The sequence below is a fragment of the Harmonia axyridis genome, chromosome 4 (assembly GCF_914767665.1).
Source record: "Harmonia axyridis chromosome 4, icHarAxyr1.1, whole genome shotgun sequence".
NCBI lineage: Eukaryota > Metazoa > Arthropoda > Insecta > Coleoptera > Coccinellidae > Harmonia > Harmonia axyridis.
In genome coordinates, this window is record NC_059504.1 from 24,320,010 (window position 1) to 24,341,904 (window position 21,895).

The 21,895-nt window shown below is 33.9% G+C and overlaps 1 protein-coding gene across 6 annotated transcripts in view; it reads right to left on the bottom strand.

Moving 5' to 3' along the window:
* LOC123678795 (growth factor receptor-bound protein 10-like) overlaps window positions 1-21,895 on the bottom strand; it is a 453,358-nt gene that overhangs the window by 158,214 nt on the left and 273,249 nt on the right. For all 6 annotated transcript variants that reach the window (XR_006747290.1, XR_006747292.1, XR_006747291.1 and 3 more), the window contains exon 9: window positions 17,717-17,806. Coding sequence is in view for 3 of the 6 variants with exons in the window: in XM_045616020.1 (XP_045471976.1) it covers window positions 17,717-17,806 (90 nt within the window). In the remaining 3 variants the exon portion in view is untranslated. The remainder of the gene's footprint in view (window positions 1-17,716; window positions 17,807-21,895) is intronic.

Below are 21,895 nucleotides of genomic sequence, written 5' to 3' on the forward strand. Positions count from 1 at the left end.
TCCTATCACCAGAGGTGCTTTTTCAATAATGCAATTATTCGTTCATATATTTCTAACAGATAAAGACTCAGATATTACGAAAAACGACTTATTGGCATTCATGTAATAACAATGACCAAAAAAGTTTCCTTTTCGAATTAATAGATGAATATGGAAGCATTTTTCTTTGTTCATTTAAAATATACTTCGAATATTTCTGAACAATCATACGTAGTGTTTTTTTTTCTTGTTCTCAGAAAATTAAATTCTCAACTAGGCATTTCGGAATATTTTTTTCATTAAGTAGACTATCTTTATCATACAAGAAAATCACCAAAATCTACTATTATGAAAGTCGCAAATAATCGAAATTTCGGTGAACACCTCACACCTCATCTCTAGAGACCTGCGTTTATAGAAGATGTCATTACTAGGCAGTTATAGATAGATTCAGATAAACTGTTGAAATACTTCCAAAAATCGAGATTAAAAGTGAGAACATCAAAAATGGTTGCAATCTACTTCGGAGAGACAACAGTCAAAAAAGAGAAAGCAGAAAACGTCAAAATAGAAAACCTGACGATAGAATGGAAAAAGGAAGCAAAATATCTAGGAGTAATACTAGATGAAAGAATGAATTTCAACAAACAGATAGAAGAAAACAGAAAAAAGGCGAGCCAATTGCACGGGAGACCCGCTGCTCAACCCTAAAAGTGAATTTCCTTAGGTAACAAGCTAAAGATAATAAAAAAACTGCTAATAGCAAGCATGACGTATGCAGGAGTAACCTAGTATAATATGAAAGACAATAAGAAGGATCAGTTGCAAAGTACGCTAAATTCAGTAATCAGAACAGCGGTTTTCGCCCCATGGTACATAACCAACCAACAAATCAGAGAAGAACTGGAAATTGAAACTATTGAGGAAATAGTCAACAAAGAAAGAAGAAAATAGATAGGCTGAAAGAGCATGAGAATAAGGAATTAAGAAAGATACTACAAATCAAAATAAAAATGACAGATAAGAAGAAACCTCTTTCGAAAAACTAGATAGAAGAAAAAAGTGACATGAAAGAGGGAGGAAAGTCTTTCGATCAGACAACAGTAGAAAATAGGAGAAATTGAAGTAGAGGTGTAGGAAATGTAAATTCCGGTCCTTCAACAAAAAAAAGATCTGAGTTATAGAAGATGTCATTTCCAATTTAATTGGATGTCCTCTATCTTCACCTGATTATTGTCCATCTGGTATCTTAACATTGTAAACTTTAATTTATGAGTGAATAACAAGAATTGTTATGAGTTCGTTGAAAGTTTTCGAATATTTTCCGCATAATAGATTCTTCTTTGACTTTGTATCAATCCGAGAGCTCAAATCCTGATGAAGCATAACTATTACCCAGACTACTATGTATAATTGGCAGAATGCTGAAAGCTATATTTCCTCCGCAGAATCTCCGACGTAATCGGATATTATACTGGATCCGAAGAATTTGTAGCAGTCGAGAAAAAAAATCACGTTTGCCGCTGTAAAATATCGACGATATTTGCCGGTGAAAGAGAGTTGCCGCCCACTTTCTTTACATGAATGATTTACGGACATATTCCACATTCGGCCTGTCACATTCTCCGCATCCATAGGACTGAATTATTGATTGCGACTCCGCAAAAAGCCCTATTGATCTTCGTTGCCATATTGAAGGTTCTGCTGGGAGTTGACGAAGCCATGCAATGTCGGCCTTTGCACATTACGACCGCTCATTTCGTTGAATCGGTGAATCCGTGCAAATCATAATTTTCTGAGATGTCGGGTTTATAACGGCAGCCCTAAGCATCGACTATGTCGGCATTGACTTACAAATGAAGTATCCTTCTTATGCTATTAACACCATCCTACTTGTATGAAGACGTTTATGGTTAGATAATCGATTCGAAATTAGATCTGGTATCAAGAGACATACTGTTTCTGACGTTTCTATTTCTATTGAACTATTCCAAAAAGCATACAATTTTCTATTTCCGACACTTGTTACAACTCTTGTGAGACCTCTTAGCAGGGGCTTATACGGTTCAGGAATCCAGTATGCCTTGGTACTAGCTTCTTCCGTAACAATATCAACTATAGCATCATTCATTCTTCTTCAAGTACCTATCCGATTCGAATTTTGGCAATCATAATTTTGTTGGTAGCAGCTCGAAATAATTCTGCTGAGTTTTTCCCAAACGCGGTTCTCAGATTCAGCAACCATGATATTATTCTTCTTCCGGGTTCTTTCTTACCTACTATTTTCCCTTGAATTATATTCTGCAGTAGGGAGTATCTCTCTTTATTTTTTATAATATGCCCCAGGTAATCGAGCATTTTTCTCATGACTGTATAAATGATTTTCAGGTATTTACTCATTCTCTTAAGCACTTCTTTATTCGTTACGTGAGCTATCCAAGGTATCTTGAGCATTCTCCTATATAACCAGCTTCCAGTTTTTTCCTGGTGGCTTCTGTCAGTGTCCAAGATTGTACAGTAATACGGAAAAGACATAGCATCTTAGGTGTTTTAATATCGATTCCAAAAATAAGTTATGGAGCTTGAAGATGGCACTCATTCCATTGAAAACCGTTTTAGCCTTCCCTAAACGAATTTTTATTTCTTGTGCTCATTTATTACAGTATCAAGGTAGTTTTACTGCTTTACTCGTTCTATTCGAGTTTCGTTCACTTACAAGTAAACTCCTCTTATATAACCTTTGCTTATTATCATCTGTTTAGTGATCTGCACATTGATATTGAGATCATATTGTTGACTGTGGTGCGTGATTTGGTCAATAAGTTTTGGTCACCCAATAATAAAAAAGTGAAACGGTATCTTGTTACCTTGGAATCAAAAATTTCAATCGAGAGATTCTTATTTCCTTTTTGGTGTTGACGACAATTCAGTCTCAAAATGCGCATGGTTATATAGACCTCAAAATACCACTAACTTAATTTTCGTTTGAAATCAAATGGGTGAATTGCCTCAAAATCTATATGTTCAAAGCTATTACCAAGAAGTTGGTAGGTACAGGGTTTCCCAAACTTTGTTGGCTATATCAGGCATTTCTTACAAACAGAAAAAATGATTATTTAATTGAAAATTTGGTTTCTTTGATAATAAACGCTGTTGGAAATAACATATTTTCAGCGATGTGACGAAATATAATAATCCTTTGTCCGTTCGTAATAGGACAGCCTAGCGCTCTAAGCTGAAAATGGCGGATGTAGGATAATAAAAAAAACAATGAATGGAAATTTTTAGCTTTATTGTGCAGTTAGAGTTGATGATCCCTGTTTATGATGTCGAAAAGAATATAAATCAATATTATGGAGTTATTCTTGAACTTTTTAGGGTCTGAAGTATCTGTTATTGTATTGTGTCGAACATAGACTACTGAGTATCATTTATAACGAAACAAAATTGAAATAGTGTACTGACGCTGCATTCAGATATCAATTTGAAATCATGTGTAGAAATAATATGGATCGATTTCCGTTCAATCCTAGTGAAGTGAGAGCAAATCCCAAGAGATTTCGTCTAAACAGATGCACAAGTTTTTCCTCGAAGAAATATGTTTTCTTCCTTGAAGAACCAATGCTCAAACGGTAATTAAATCCCGGAAGAATGGAAGGTAGCCCCGAGGGTAGCCAATATAACTTCAATTCATACAAAGGGAAATAAATTGGATTGTTCTACCTATAGAGACATATCAGTTACAAGCACTCTTGGTCGGCTCTATGTAAGAGTTTTGCAGGACCTGATTGAGCTTGAATATGGATAACAGAAGGAAGAAGAGCAATCTTTTGTTTGAAACAAGTCATAGAAAAAATATCAAATACCAATATGGAAACCAACCTTCTGTTTGTGAATCTGCGAATGGCGTATGATACAGTTTCCGTAAAAACGCTATGGATGATACTACAAGAAACAAACTTCAGTCATACTCGTATTAAAGCACATAGGAATCACTGATGGATCAATATCAAGAATATAAATTTGTAACAATGTGTCAAGGAAGTTTGCTGGATAAAGGTTTAATTCAAGGATGTTGCATCGCTTGGACAATCTTCAAAATTTATGAACCAAGAGCACTAAAGCAATGAAAGAAAAAATACAGCAGAATGGGAATTGATCTTGGAGAAAATATACGCTACAGTTTGCAGACAACCAAGTCACCATAGCGAATGATAAAGTCTTTCTGTTCGAGAAATATCGTGTTTATAAACAGGCATAATTCAATTTGAGCACGGATTCGTCATCAGTCAGAACATTATCGTTTGACACAAAATTGTCACAGACATCATGACGAAATTATAGAGGGATATGTTCGGAAAATACACAGTACTAATGATTACAAGTATTTTTATGAAGATCTGAAAGGAATAATAATTTGAAATGGATATAGTGGAGATTCATTATTTCGATTGAAACTGATTGAGGAATATGTAAGAAATCAAATGCCAAAAAACCTAAAAAAATATAATTTCATGTACAATTGTAAATACTTAAGTTGAAAAAGTTGTTCGAGATAGACGACAAAAGACTAATAATTCATTTACATTTCACACTTCGTATCTCAGAATAAAGATCTTCATTGAAAAGTTTTTTTCATTTCATTCTTCTAAATCCTTTTTTTCTATATTTGTTTTACAATTATTATTTATACTTTTTAGGAGCTAAAGTTGTGCTTACCCATTGATCAGAGGTTAAATCCTGTGAAATGTTTGTTTTCGACTATATTTAGACTTTGTGTTTCAACACTCTTTTTCACAAATGTCATCAAGTATTGATTTCACATTTTGGATGTAACATAGAATACAATTTGACATAGCTATCAATTTCGGTATGAATCGAATGATGTTTGACACTTTTTATGTCCTAGCAGTATTATTTCTATCTTTATGGTCAGCACTATGGATTCTACATGTTCTAGCATTGCTGCACGGAAAATTCAGACTTCATCGGAAATATTGTGGAAATAATGCTGAAAGAGAGCAACCAGGCGTGTCCATCTTGAAGCCTCTTACCGGCGTTGATCCTAATCTAGCAGAGAATTTGGAATCCTTCTTCACCCTAACATATTCTCGATATGAAATTCTCTTTTGCATGGAAAACAACCAGGATCCCGCAAAACAAGTCGTTGAAGAACTGATGAAAAAGTATCCGAACATCTCTGCAAAAGTCTTCATAGGCGCCGTACAAGTCGGCGCTAATCCCAAGATAAATAACATCTACAAGGCGTTTCAAGATAGTATTTATGACTTAATACTAGTTTCCGATAGCGGTATAAAGATGAGAGATGATACTCTCCTCGATATGGTAACGTACATGACCGATAAAACAGGTTTAGTTCATCAGATGCCGTTCACTAGCGACAAGGATGGCTTCCCTGCTATCCTCGAGAAGATTTACTTCGGAACTGTGCAGTCTAGATTCTATCTAGCGGCAGATTTCCTTCAAAGAAACTGTCACACAGGCATGTCGACTCTTTTCAGGAAATCTGTTCTGGAAGGTAAGGGTGGATTGAAGACCTTTGGCTGTTATTTGGCGGAAGATTTCTTCATATGCAGATATTTCAAAGAAAAAGGTTGGAGAACTACTATAAGCAGTCAACCAGCTTTGCAAAACTCTGGCGCCATCGATATCAATGGCTTTCAAGCTAGAATGACACGTTGGGCTCAGCTCAGAGTAGCTATGATTCCTTTGGTGATAATATTTGAACCATTGTCAGAATGTCTGGTTATAGGAATTTTTGCAGGTTGGGCTGCATCACTCTTATTCGAGTGGGACTATACAACTTTTTACATCACGCATATTCTGATTTGGTTCTTGTGCGATTGGTTCCTTATCACTACAGTTCAAAATGGAGCTCTTCCTTTCAACAAATTCAAATTTGTGATGGGGTGGTTGGTTAGAGAATGCACAGGTCCTTATATATTTTTCAACGCACTGGTAACACCAGACATACAGTGGAGGAATAGAGTGTTTAAATTATCGTGGGGTGGTGTTATTCAGAATTTCGTAACAATTTAAAATTAATGAAAAAATAAACCTTATTTATGGTTTTTTACTGGGGCTCTATATTGGTAGTTTATGAGAAATTTCGTTGAATTTTACATCTGCTTTCAAGATTTCATTATATTATGTTCTTATTTTATAAATAAATTCCGATTGACTCAAAAACAGAGAAATATTTTTTTTTATTCAGTTGCAAAGAAAACAAAATTGTCTGTTATGCAATAAAATGTTATGCTCCTTCAGTGGTAGGGATATATTTCATCAACCTAGATTTCTGCAAGACCCTCATTAGGTATATACTACCCTGCCAACGGGAATGTACAGAAAATACAGCGTGCCAATGAAGTAACGTAACTCGTCAATTATTCTTTTACGAAGAACTATTAAGGAAAATTCTCGCACCCGTCGATTTTTAATTTCAGAAGCAATTTATCCTGTGCTTTTATGAATTTGATATTTCTCACTCCTCTACTTAATTTTTTAAATAGGAGAATATATGGATTGTGATACATCAAATGAATTACCTATTCAGCGGTGGGATTAAAAATATAATTGGTTGGGCCGTTTTTTATTGAAAACTTAGGAAATAATTTACAATTTGTGATTCGAAAATAACTGCAATCAGACCATTTTTTTTTAATTAATTATTATCAAGGGAAATCCAAGAATCCATGGATTTTTAATTTCAAAAACAGGTCTCCCTATGTTTTTTTGAATTTACACTCCCCACCTTTAACGCTCCACATCCCTTTAGTGTTCTTTTAAATAGAAATATATAGATTGTGATTTCATATGAAAAGACATTCGGTTGCATATTGAGCGGTGTGACTGAAAAAAGAATTTGTTAACCTATTTTTTCATTAAAAAATAAACAATTTGTGATTGGTGTCAGGTTCTTACTCTTGAAAAAATTCCCTGTCCCAGTTGAAAGAATATTTGCCTTGAAATGAGATCCATCTCGGATAATACTCGCCAATCCTTCATGAAAGTTAGATAGAATGAGATGACAAACGTCCTAGTTTTTTCACTTTTTCACATAAAAACTTCCTTTTGAGATACTTTGTATTGAATCACATCTTATTTCGGGTTATGATATCTAATTGTACCACACTGATGAAAATTGTTTATTCTCCGTAAAAAATAATAGCTTTGGCTATGAATTTTTTTATTCAAATTTCCAAATTCTTCAATCGTTGTAGTAAGTATAATTAATAGTTCCCCAAACATGAGTATATTTTATGGGAAGATGATCAAGAAATCATGCAGTACTTCCGATAACATTGGAATTTTTTACTATGAAATCGAGGAATTTTATCTGCTCATTTTATTAATTCTGGAATTCACATACCTGATTTGTAACGAGCCATGAAACAACCGTTAAAATCTTAGAGACTATTGTTCGTGAAACCATAAGGCAGCTTAGAATAATTGGTGATTCGAAAATACGATTCCTTAAGTATTATGAGCTATCGCATATTTACTGGAATATCAAAAATCTAAAAATAGTTTTCGAATCTTTCTCTTCAAAATAAAAAGTTTCAAATCATTGTGATTTTTGACAATGAAATGAAGAAATCCATTTCATTTTCATTGAAAGAAGTATTACTTGAGAGAATGAAAATAATCGATAGTCATATATGATATATATATAAATTGCAAAATGTGTGTTGAAAACATTGGTTAATTAACAAAAATAATGATTTTGGATTAATCGGAATATGAGTCAGAATTTCTTATTTGAAAATTCATCAATGGTATAAGATGAACCATCGACTGAATATTTATGAATGCTGATCGTAAAGTTTAGTAGCCAATTAATTGAAACATTCTTTGTATCCATTCAGTTCCTAATACGACACCTCCAGAAAATAAAATACTCCGAATGAAATTTAAATAATTACATTACATTTTTTTGAATTCCTTCTGCGAGATATTGTGCTACAAGAAAAATGAAAAACGAATGTCAAAACAAAATATCCAATATTTATGTGACCACAAAACCGACTGAATTGAGTTGAGAATTTGATGCTGATTTAATTGAACAAATTTGAGCTTAGAGTAAAATTTTCAACGAATCCCTTCAACGGAGTCCTGAAAATTCAAGAAGAATATTTGAAAATAAGTACCTAATATTTCACTGATAATAGATGAAATTTCTCTAGTAAATATAGAATAACTATTTCAAACTTTTAGCAAAATTCGTGTTGATAGCTTTGTCACATGTACAGGGTGAGTCAATAGTGCTAGATCGGTCGATAACTCCTGTAAATTTTAGGCTGGAAGAATTAATCAAATTTTGATGGAATCGACAACACTCAGCGCATAAGCTCAAATTATTTTTGACTCTACAGATTGGTCCGAAAGTGGAGAAACACGATATCACCCTGTTTCAATGGAAATGCCTAATTTTTATATCATACTAATAATCTCCATGAAATTCTGATTTCGAAATATGTACCTCACGTATCATTCATTTTTATTGAATTCCCTTAGTGTTTTCAAATCTTCTGCAAGTTTACCAATTACTCTGTAGGTAGTTCGAAAGACACTGCAATTCAAAGAAAAGACCTTTGAAAAATGTCAATATCTCCATTTGTTCAAATGGCATACTCTGATTTTTTTGCGTGCCGGATAGTCTAGTGAGAAATCTTCATTTTTTGTTTGAAAAGTTCTGCCTAAATTGACTAATTTTCAAAATGCTTCGCATTTCATTTTTGTACTGCTACTTTCAAAGGAATAAGACCAACTAATTCGGATATAAAATCTCCCGCTGAATCCGATTTTGCAATAAAAAAAAGTTTGCATTTGAAATTTCAATGTTGGGCCTCATATCTCGTATAAGGCCCTTTTGGGTCCAAAATCTGATGGGCCCATGGGCCCTCGGGCGAAATTACTGAAGACCCTCGTATAAGAATTCTGATTTTCCATCTGTGCAAGAATGTCCGACTTTTGAACCACCCGGTACAACAAATAAAGCAATAGTACAAGCACCGATCCTTGAGTTAAGCCACATCTAACATTTTTTCTCGGACTTTTTGTTTTATTCACAACTGAGGATCATATAAATACGAAAAGGTTCCACATTTTTCCTCCAGACCGAAGTCCATTACTGAGGAAAATAGACCGAAAAAGCCGGTAAATCGAGAATTTTCAACCTTGACAAAACATCATATCCCGGACCAGGCACGGGCTTGGAATATTTCCATCTAAGGGATTGCTGGAACACGGCATATTTAACCCAATTCTAGACAAAAGGGCTAGTTACGTAAATACCTCCAGGCGATAGAGTTGAAAATGCAAATGAAATTCGAGAAGGGAATTCCTATGACTTTCACGATGCCGATATAGGAAGTTTTCATTTCGGTACATTTTCCGCATGAAGATCGTAACGTGGAAATGGTATTATTTCCACAACAGGGCACGTTCGGAAATGGACGGAAAATTCTGAGTAACGCCTTACATTTCGAATAGAGCCAGACCTCAACGACCCTTGGAAATAAAACGAGAAGCAATTTTAGAATACGGAAAGTCTTATTGGTTTTCAAAAATGAACCTTTCATTCGATTGGAATTGAAAACATGTATCGGTTGTTCATTACAGAATTACACATTCGAGCCACATGCGCTCAGGTGACTTCTGTCTTCTTGATTATAAATAATCAAAACGAAATAATTTCCACTGAATTATTTAATTGTTAGCAACAATTGTTTCGCAATAATGTGGCTTCTTCAGGCTACATGTCTGACTGATAACAGTACAGAGTTTTTCAGAAACTTATATGGGAACAAAAATTCGACATTGGCAGAAAAATATTCAATAGGATATCATAAACTTCAAAGTTATATTGGACAATTTGCCGCCTGGGATTTCCAAACTATCGGAAGAAATTCAATGAATGGGGATGAGTTTACATCTGTTTGTTCGTTCAACAGAATATTTTGGGTATTATACCTGTTTATTTCTAAGGCTTCTAAGAGAGTTAATTTTATGCTCTTATTTTCTTAATGGAGAATTTCAAAGTTGGTATTAAAGGTACGATCCCATCCTTTCAAATGATTTGCATAACTTGAAAGTCAATTTTTATTGATTCATTATTCACTTACAATTCTTCAAATGATTGAAAACGAACTATCAGATGTATAACTCTTTTGGTGTTCGTTTATCGCTTTCTTGAAATATCTATCTATTTGTCCAATTGGCAGTCATTACAAGTTAACTTGTAGACACCGGATTTATTTTCTTTCTCAGTTTTATCTTTATTATTTTTTTTCAACATCTCTAAATTGTTTCTGGTTCTGAAAGATATTGTATAATTGAATTTTGTCTTTAGGTATTTAGCAATCTTTTCGGAAATATCATTAACTTTAGTTAACGTAAATTACAATATCGCTAATACATCTTTTTTTCGTTAACTATGTTAATAATATTTGAATAAGTGGAATATATAATTTCATTCGAGTTAGGGGTTATTTAACTAGATGAGTTGTTCTGATGATACGACCTTTCGAGAAAATGGCATGAAAAATTATTATTTTACATTTACATATGCATGACTTTCACGGGAAAACGCCGAAAGATATGAATTTTAATTTGGAAGGGGGCAACTTATAAATGCAAATTTTTCGGTGTACGATCATACGAACACAGGATGGTCCAACGAAAACACAACACATCGATTTTCCGTCTTGAAAATGTGAAAAATCGCCCGGATGCGGCAATTTCTGATTCGATGGAGAACAACTTTTTCGCTTGTTTCATCCGCGTAACTTCAACCCCCTAAGGGGAGTGAGCGCAACCCCTTAATTTAGAATAGGAATGAGGGCCGATAACCAATTTTGAAGATCGTATCGAGTACTATCTGAACCTAAAATTTCGCTTCAAAATATCTATCTATAATGAAATAACAGCGAAAATAGTGAAAGAGGCTATTTGGAATTTATCTCGTGAATAATATTCGTTACCGAGACATTTCATGGGTATTTGATAGTTACACCCTTCCACTATTTTACCTGTCATTTCGTTTTAGATGAAATTCTGAAGCGAAATTTCAGGATCAGATAGTACTCTATAAGATCTTCAAAATCAGTTGTCGCAACACTCCTCATCCATATTCAAAATCGAGGGGTTGTACTCACCCCCGATAAGAGGTGGCACTTACGGAGATGCGAAGAGCGGAAAAGTTGTTCCGTCTCGAATCAGAAATCGACGAGTCCGAGCTATTTTCCACATTTTAAACCCGGAAAACCGAGCTGTTAAGTTTTCGTTGGACCACACTGTATAGTAAAGCAGGGAGGTTAGAGGCAAAGCGGCAAAGAAAGAAGTCGATTCAAATATGCTACCTTATTTAAAGTGAAAACGTAGGTACATACCATGTACTGCATTTTCTCTTTGAATACAGTAGCATATTCGAATTACACATTTTCTCTTTAAATAGAGTAGCATATTTGTAGTAGCCTCCTCTTACCTCGCCTCGTGCCTCTACCCCTTCACGCACTATATGGTATGTGCGTTTTCACTTTAAATACAATCAATATTAAGTAGCATATTTGAATCAACCTCTGACCTCGCCGCGTGCCTCAACCCTCCAGGAACTATGTATACAGGTTGGCCACTTTTTCAATGGGATTGTATTGGTAACTTTTGAACCATAAGAGTTAGAAGGTCGGTCAAATGGAGAAAAAGTTGCATGCTCAGAAGCATTATCAAGCAGTTCAAACAAATCGAGATTATCAGGGCCGATTATTGAGATATCATAAGAAAAGTAAATTTTGTCATTTTGATTTTTCTTTTTTTCCTAATTTATTTCAAATATTATCGAAAAATGTTACAAGAATTTTTTATTCGACAGTAAATTGTTCTCAATTTGACATAATCAGATTTCGTATCCAACGTTTCGTGCTCTCTGTGCCACCCTCAACCTCATTTTTTTCAATACGGACCTGTATATTTTATGAAACTTTTCGAAATGACTTTTAACGCCGAATTCAACGATATATCATACAATGTCATTCAAAGTTGATTTTCAGGTGATTTTGACCCTTATCCAAATTTCTTTGTGTCGGATCTGTATTACATTTAGGTACCTTTAGTTTAATTAACAACATGCAATACATTTCGATGAGAAAATCATCTTACTCATCTTGAACTAAATGAAACATATCAAAATCAAATCAAGAAACAAGTACCTAATAATTATTTACATATTTCAATTCATAATAATAAAACGAATTATCGTTTAATGAAAGAAAAATCTAATGATTATTCGAAAGTGAATGAATATGAATGGAGTAAGTGTTCGAAATGTCCAGAACTTAACGGTTCTGGAACCCATACTTCTTATACATTTGCTTACTTCGTCTTCTTGAATACCTTCCAATACATTCTCAATCTCGCGAGAAATCACTATTGTTGGATTTGTCATTTGTTCCGTTGAAACAAATTACAGAATCGAACTTTATTTTGATATCATAACGATATAAGTTTTGCGTTTTGCAAGGCTTGGTATTGAAATTTGAAATCATTGTATTCGCGTCTCTTGACTATTTTATTAACAGCAGTTTTTGATACATTGCATTCACTACAGATCAGACCCAAAGAAAATTGGATAAGTGTCAAAATCACTTGAAAATCAACTTTGAATGACATTGTATGATATATCGTTGAATTCGGCGTTAAAGGTTATTTCGAAAAGTGTCATAAAATATACAGGTCCGTATTGAAAAAAATGAGGTTGAGGGTGGCCTAGAGAGCACGAAACGTTGGATACGAAATCTGATTACGTCAAATTGAGAACAATTCACTGTCGAATAAAAATTCTAGTAACATTTTTTAATAATATTTGAAATAAAGTGGAAAAAAAAGAAATATCAAAATGACTGAATTTACTTTTCTTATGATATCGCAATAACCGGCCCTGATAATCTCGATTTGTTTGAACTGCTTGATAATGCTTCTATGCATGCAACTTTTTTTCTATTGGAGCGAACTTCTAACTCTCATGGTTTAAAAGTTACCAGTACAATTCCATTGAAAAAGTGGCCACCCTGTATAATAATATAATAACTTTATTTACCCAACAGGAAAGTTCCCAGTAACAGGATAATAAATTACATCAACTAAAAGAAAATACATGTGAATTCCCTAAAAAATTAAATGAAATGGCAAGTACTCCAAAAAAAAATGATAGATATACAGGGTGAGTCTTTGACTTGTACATATATTTTAACCCAAGATTCCTGAGGTCAAAAGAAACACTTTTTTCCTTTACCATTTTTTCCGATTCGGCCCGGTTAAAAAGATACAGGCTGTTGAAAATCGTTAAAAAAATGTGATTTTCGGCTATATCTCGTAAATGGTTGTATCGAAGGAAATGATTTTTGAAAGTTAGCTTTTTTTTGATGTGATACATCTTCTCCGAACACCAGATTCCATACACATTCTTCTGTTTCTTTGTTATGAACATAACATACCATAAAAATACCAGAAATTCGAAGAAACCAACTCTTAATAGTAATTTGAACGTTCATTGAAGAATATTTGGCTAATTTGAAAAATAAAAGTATTCTTCATATTTTCTCGTACAAAGCGCCGTTTTCGAATAACTTGATCTTAAAAAAAAAATTATCTGTGAAATTCAAAAAATTGGGTACTTTGGCTGAATGCAACTCTGTTCTATTGTGGAAAAAAAAACCACAGAAATGAATATTTACTATGAAGTCATGTCTCAGATTTAAGAATTGAAGTACTAGCCAACTTAGTTTGAAAATGAAGTTATTTGAATAAGCTCACCTCAACTCCTCGATTTGATTAAAAATCACTGAGCTTTGGCACAGCTCTGATAATAAGAAGATACTTCACTAAAATCAACATTCTTTTTGAAAAGTCCAGATTATTCATAAAACCCATGTTTAAGAAAGTTTTCACAAAATAGTCCCATTATAATGACAACAATCAATATCCCACTAAAGACTGCTGCTATCGAACAATACTGTATTCTTCTTCGGCTCATTCAAACTCACATCGAAACATATCACTAGGACTAGGTACATACTAGACAAATTTTCATGTGATTGAGATTGAATACTTTTATTCTTTTGCTATTCCATAAATTCATCCTAAGAGCTTATGATTGACATACTTCCAAGAGGGCCATAATTGTTTTAATGTGAAAACAAATTAGGTGAGTTGAAAGAAACCAAATATTCTATTGTGGATATTTACATTGAATACTTCTCATTTATTTTCAATGCCAAAATCAAGATGAATTAAGTAGTAAAGTTGGCTATAATGTAGGTACACATTAACAACAAATTTGATTACAAGTGGAGTCTAACATTTTCCATTGATTACAGAGCCAGAATATTTTACATATTTCCATATTTTCATACTGATGGTTTCAAAAATATTGATGCATTTCAATATTTTTATGAGATAGTTGGAACAAATCAAATGCTTCATTTCATAACAAATATCTTATAACAATAACAGTGTAAACTGTAAATGAAAATTTTAGGTTAGAACTTAGAACATAGATTATTCGAACCGAACTGCTGTGTTTATATTTGGCATCACTCGAAATTTGAAATTCAAACTTAAAACCACAGATTACTATAGTCTGTGTTAGATCTTTCATAGATGAATATTATTTATTTGAGATTTTAAGGTTAATTCTTGCACGAAAAATAAACAACGATATCATATAAATGAAATATAATGAATGAATGGATATGAGTATCAGAGCTAATATAGGTGGTAGCGAGCTCAATTCGTTATAATTATCGAAAATGAAATAGAAATCAAGAGAAGAATATTAAAACTTTAGCGTCAACGAAATTGGAATAACTCATTTATTTGATTATAAACATTACTTTGTTCAACAAATGGAATGTTAAACGTGAGTTTATGATGGTTTTTCTAATTTAGTAGCTTATTTCCAAGGTTCAAGAGGTATATCTTATGCTTGAGAAAACTTCAGTGTTCCGGTTTTCAGGGGTGAATTAGCTCATTTTGAAAATTTAAAATGGCTATATCTTTTTAACAGGGCCGAATCGGAAAAAATGGTAAATGAAAAAAGTGTTTCTTTTGACCTCAAGAACCTTCGGTTAAAATATATGTACAAGTCAAAGACTCACCCTGTATATGATGGTATGTGCGATTTAACTTCAAATACAGAAGCATATTTGAATTTCCCTCTTTCTTGCCTTTACCCTACCCGCTCCACTATATTTCTACCCTTCTACCAATTTGGTGCTGAACTCCTCAAACATCTCAGATGACATTAAGGGACGAGTAACACGTAACCACGTGGGTTTTCCCCAAAGGATTCAATATACTTCATGGCAATATCGAATATAGTGGCCATCAGAGTGTTGCGGTTGCATTTGATAGATTCTTTGCAGATGTTTTCGAGGATCCCCTCAAGCCCATCATCCCGATGTTAAGAATATGTGAGTTCAGCTGGATTGCATCAGTTCAGACGAAAGCCTGAATAAAATAAATCAATTTAAAACAAATGGGTTCAGGTCTTATACCGTTTCACTTATCCCTCCACTTCATTTTATTCTCAATCAATCACTGCGTAGGTATTGGTGTTTTCCCTAGAGAGTAGAAACTTGCTGAATTATTCGTATTACCAAAAGTGGAAAAACGAATTTAGTAGATTATGAACTATTGACCTAATTCTGTTCTGATTCACTGGCTAGTCGTTGGAGTCTATTGTAACTGTATATTGTTCGTTTCAATTGACAATCAGTACCAGACCGCATGACTTTTTTGGAGGTAGATCAGTTCCCGCTAATATATCGCCATGCATTAATGATATATCCCAAATATGGATCGGAGAACCCAAGTGGACGCTGTTTACACTGACTCATCTAAAGTCTTTGACAAATCATCATGCGACCCTTTTGCAGTTCTCTTGGATTATGGCGTGGGTCATACCTGTGCGATAGATTTCAGATTATCATTTTAAATGAAGCATTTTCGTCCATTTACTGGGACAAATCGGGAGTGCCTCAGGGTTCTCATTAAGGACCATTCTTTTTCATTTTATAGATCAATGATATCTGCAAACATTTTTCACACATAAACGTTGAACTTTGCGCGGTCGACGTTAAAATGTATTTTATTTTGACGGATTTCGATCATGCCTGGAATTTTCAGCATGATTTGAACAGATCTTATGAATAATGTTCCCTGCACTACTTGTACTTAAATGTTTACTAGTGCAAACGAATAAAATTTGCTGAAAACATCAATGTAGTAAGCACTCCATCTCTGAATATAGTTTTTCTAGAGAAAGTGAAGATAGTTGAGGATCTGGGAATATATCTTAATTCAACGTTATCATTTGAACACCATATAGATGATGTTGTTTTCAAAGGTTTCATCAGAATGTTCGGTTTCATTCTGAAAATTTTGAATGCATTCAAAAGTGAGGAAACGCTAAAAGATCTTTCAGAGTATAGTCGTATTCGACTATACCTCGGACTTTACTGCAACATCGATTTGAAATCTCTTTTATCACAAAAATTTATATCAATCGTGTCGAAAGAATACACCTCTAGCCTTGTACTACAGATTCAGAATAGACACATTGAGTGTCTAATGATGTAAGGTTGAGACTTTTCAGAATGACTACTCTAGAGCAAAGAAGAGTTATATTCGATCAAACTTTTTCATACCGAATAATGACCAGTCACTTCGTCAGTCACTATAGTTTTTTTTTTCGTAAAACCAACTATTCGCCTACGTACCCCATAACAGGGATATGGAAATTCGAGTGATCATTCATCGCATTATATAAATCATATATTTCTACCAAGAATGATCGAATCGTTTTAAAGATATGATTTTCAAGTATTGAAAGCTCTATCGTAATAAATATACAGGGTGTTTCCTAAACATGCGGCAAAAATTCAGGGGGTTGTTCCTTGGACTATTTTAAGCATGTTTTGTCCTTGGATGATTTTTGAAAAACCTCTTTGTTTCGAAGATACAGGGCGAACAACATTTTTCATATTTTTAAAATTAATAATAGTTTAAATAAAAATGCGTACCGCACTGTGTTTACTAAGTAGGTACAATTCATTTTTAAATTTGTTTAACAACATTCCAATTACTAAAAACCCTTAGATTATTTCCTATGGGGCCATCTAAAATCATTAGTTTATACCACTCTAGTAGAAAATGTGGAAGACTTGCGAAATCGGATCATTGCTGGGTGAAACTTAATAAGAAATGATCCTGGTGTTTTTGAAAGGGTTCGGCAGTCAATGAGGAGAAGATTGGATGCTTGTATGCTGACTAGAGGTGGTCATTTTCAACAGTTTTTGTAGGTTGAGTTGAATTTTCATGTAATTTTTCATAATAAAATGTTATTATCTGAAATTTTGTTTCCCCTATATCTTCGAAACAAATAGGTTTTTCAAAAATCATCAAAGGACAAAATATTCTTAGAATAGTCCAAGGAACAACCCCCTGAATTTTTGCCGCATGTTTAGGAAACACCCTGTATAACAGTATTTTTTCCACAATGGAACATGAACACCAGACCCCCAAAACAGCCGATCTAGAATGAAGAATATGTCCGTAATTGAATATATGATTTTTTCCTTCAATTCTCAGGTTTTCTTCATTTCGTCCTATTTATATTGATTGTCATAATAAATTTCAAAGTATTTCAAGTACTTACATTTGGGACATTGGCCCTGCTGAATTCCCTAGAGGAGGCATCGTTCTTGTTCTTGAACGCTCGGTAGTTCTCTCGAAGTTGCTTTCCATACTGAAAAATATTGGAGACATTTCAATTTTTGAAGATATGATAGTCGTTTTCCATATTTTATGTTCACAATTTCCGTGAAAATTTCAAAATTGAAAAAAAATCTCACAAGACCTTTTCCAGAATGGATAAAATAATACAAAATAAAACTAAATTAATTGTATTTGTATTCCAAGTCCAAGAATTATTGAAGCTTTCCAGCCAGTTGTTTCTGAAGAATATAGACATAGTTGCAATAAAAATTCAGAATACTACTACTACTATTAGGTTTAATTGTAGAATACCTCTGAAAACGATAGACATAACTCTCAGTAGAAAAAATACATAAAGGTGGGCATATGATATAATCAATATCTAAGTGGAAAGAAAAACTAACATTTCATTCAACTGATTTTTAAAAGCGTTCACAATCAAGGCACAAACAATAGTATCCGATAATGAATACCACTACTCCTGTTAGATGGGAAATATTGTATCTGCGATGTTCGATAATTTCCGTGATATAATGATGTAACTCGAATTGGTGACCTCGCAAATTGTTTGTAACAGCCAAAATGTTGTGTGGATCACATCCAAAAAACAATCCCTATAATTTGAAATAAAAATTTCATCAAATGGGCTCTACACTGAGAACTACAACTTGTAGGCATATTTTCTCATAATCCGCTATGGCTCGAATATCCGACGAAAATCGAGTCAACCTCAATTAATCGAAATACCATCAATTTCTACGTTGCTATGTAATATTTTAACAAGAAGTATTATTGCTAATGGTCACAACAATCCGAGTGGAAGACGAGGATTTTTGCATTTGCACGAATGCTTTTTGTTGAAAAAATATCACTTTGCATTGTGTTTTATCGATTTTTTTCACAGGAAAAATTAGATGCCAGAACGATATTTGACGAAACTATTTCATGAGTAACAGATCATTCTGCATACACATAGCTAACAAAACATACTACTATTATACAGGCATACATAATAAATATGAAGTTATTAATTTGAAAAATGGAAAACGGTTAATTATTCAATGACCAAATAGGAACTTCAAACTCAATTATTTAAGGTATTGTGATTTTTGTAGAAAACGGCAGTCAAGTTTTGCCGCGGGTAAACTAGAAAAAAGTGCTGGCAGTTGCCGTCATATGGATCAAGAAACCACTTGCAATTTGAAATTGCGCGTTTGTGATCGATGGAAGTCAAGACCCGGGAAATAATCGTAAGTGATATCATAAGGGCATCAAATTTTTCCGGAAAAAAATCGGAAAAGCACGTTGCTGAGTAATATTTCAACAGAAGCATGAGTGCTGATGCCGAGGCTGGTGTCAACAAAAATCCGAGTCGGAGACGAGGATTTTTGCACTTGCACGAATGTTTTATGTTGACTTTGTAGGATTTCACAGACTCGCCAAAACTATCTCTCTCGTCTTAATTGCCACCACTTACAAACGAGTGGTTTCTAGATAGAAAAACTGTATGACCGATGTTGTCACCAAATATTACAATACCTTTGAAAGCAAGAACTATGGTCTCATGAAATAGTCTTGTCAAATACCATTCTAGCATTAAATTTTTTTCTGTGAAAAAAATCGAAAGACAAGACAGGATTCTTCTGCATACGCATAGCTCACAAAACATACCAGGTACCTATTATGCATGCATAGATACATAATAAATATGTAGGTATCAATTTGGACACTGAAAAACAAGTAATTCATTTAATCCCAAAATAGTACAGATTTAATTATTATTTATGTTATTGAAATTTTCGGTGACCACAGTTTTCAGGTTATTGTCAACTTGACGACTTGTCGAGCTGTTACCCCGGGTTAAGATGCATAGAAAACCTGCTGTGTCTACTTATACCTGTAAAACTCTCAGATAAAACGGGAGATTTTTCAGATTTATACCTACTTGATTTGGAGAGATCGCGGTCTGTTTCAGATGGCGCATACATCGTTTACATTTGACATTTCTCTCAATTCTCGACTCTTGTGAACCAAGGGCGTAGATCTTTTTTTTCTTGGGAGGGATAATCGAAAAAAAAATTTTTGACAACTTTTATTCATATCTGTAATGTTAGAAAAAGAAGTTTGATAATGAAGTTTGAACCAAATTACTCGAAATAATTTTTGTTGTTACTAATTCCGTTGTTCTTACCTTATACTGGGTGTTTTCAAATAAGAGTTACGAAGGAAAATGGGAAATTACTTGGATAATTTTGAGAAAAAAAAGTTTCATGAATATGAGCCCACAAAACGCTTTGCTTTCAATATACAGGTTGTTTCTAGTGTGTCGTACAGTTTATCAAATATTTATTAATCTTCGCTACGGATTAGGTAAATATATACCAAAACTTATAATTAATGCATTCATTAGAGCTTACTAGCTGGATCTTTATAATGATTTGGATTTTCCTGAGGATTACTAGTGATTTTTTCTCGAAATCGATAGCAGATACGACAAAACTATAACAAACCAAAAAGTGTAGTACTGGAACAGAATTTTTTTCTACATTTTTCTAAACTAACAGCCATTCACCAAAATATAGTTTTGGAGGAAGGAAGCAGGCATCCTTCCAGAAAATATATCACCCTGTAGAGTTGCATTGAAAATTAGCATATCACATGGTGAAAACTTTAAACTGGAATATCTATGGCCAATTCATATTAAATATCTTGTGGAGGGAAGGTTATACGAGAGAAAAACTTAAACTTTAACACATGTATCTCAAAACAAAATGTTTGGGGACTCATGTTATAGGACTTTTTTTCTTAAAATGATGCGGAAATCTGTCATTTTCATTTGTATCTCCAATTTAGGAACACCGTGTAATTACCCCCAGTATTCCCCTATTTCTACGCTCTTGTCATGAACTTTGAGTTTAGAACAATAATATTTTATATTCTATAGTCTGTCATTATATTCCATTCATTTGAGTAAAAATTCGATATGAACTGAATTGTAATTTATTGTGAATGTTTGCAATGTCTAAAATCAGTATTTCCTTTTCAAACGGCACCAGGCAGATGCGGAAATTCGAAAAATTTCAAAGAGCGCCACCTTACAGCACTCTGGTGAAGCAGAACACCAAAGCAACAGGTGGGTCACTCAAAAAGTCTGAAACAAAATCGAATCAGTAAACACACCAGGTATTCTATGCATCTTACCCCGGGTAAACTCGAAAAAAATACTGATAGGTGCTGTCATACAGTTTTTCATGTAAGAACCATTTGTTATTAAAAATTACGCATTTATGATTGGTGGAAATTAAGATGAGGGAAATAGTCGACTAAAAACACTTTTCACATTTCTCTCCAGGCGAGGAACATAAATTTCGTCATCGCGATGTATAACACGCAATGGAACAAATGACCTACCGACACCGTGAATTTCGATGCCGGGGACATAAATACAACGAAATTTTCCAATATAAATGACGAGCCAACGGAAATTACGAAAACCATTTAACGTGGAAACTCGATGAAAATAATTTATGCGATGAATCCGCGCAGAAATGGGTATACGTTTTCCTTCCTGTACTCGGATTTCGAATAAATGCAAATATTGTGAGTCATGCTCCGTTGTCAGGTGATGTAATTCACGGTTTATTGTATTCCATTATCAAAATGCAATGAAATATCGGGCTACGGGACATTTATCAAGGTGTGCTCGATTTCCACTTTACGAGCCACAACAATGGCACGGAAGATTGAACAAAGGGAGCTTTTGCTGCGTTAACTGGTACCGAGATAACATGAAAAAAAATGTTCTTTTCATAGAATCGTAATGGATGTCACTATGCAATTATAGAAATTTTCTACGACGAGGAGGATAAACTTTGTATGAGGTTAGAAACATCGGAATGCGGTATGTTCACGCAAAATGAAGGCTTGTATACAGGGTGGCCACTTTTTCAATGGGATTGTATTGGTAACTTTTAACCCATAAGAGTTTTAGAAGTTCGGTCAGATGGAGAAAAAGTTGCATGCATAGAAGCGTTATCAAGCAGTTCAAACAAATCGAGATTATCAGGGCCGGTTATTGAGATATCATAAAAAAAGTAAATTCTATCATTTTGATTTTTCT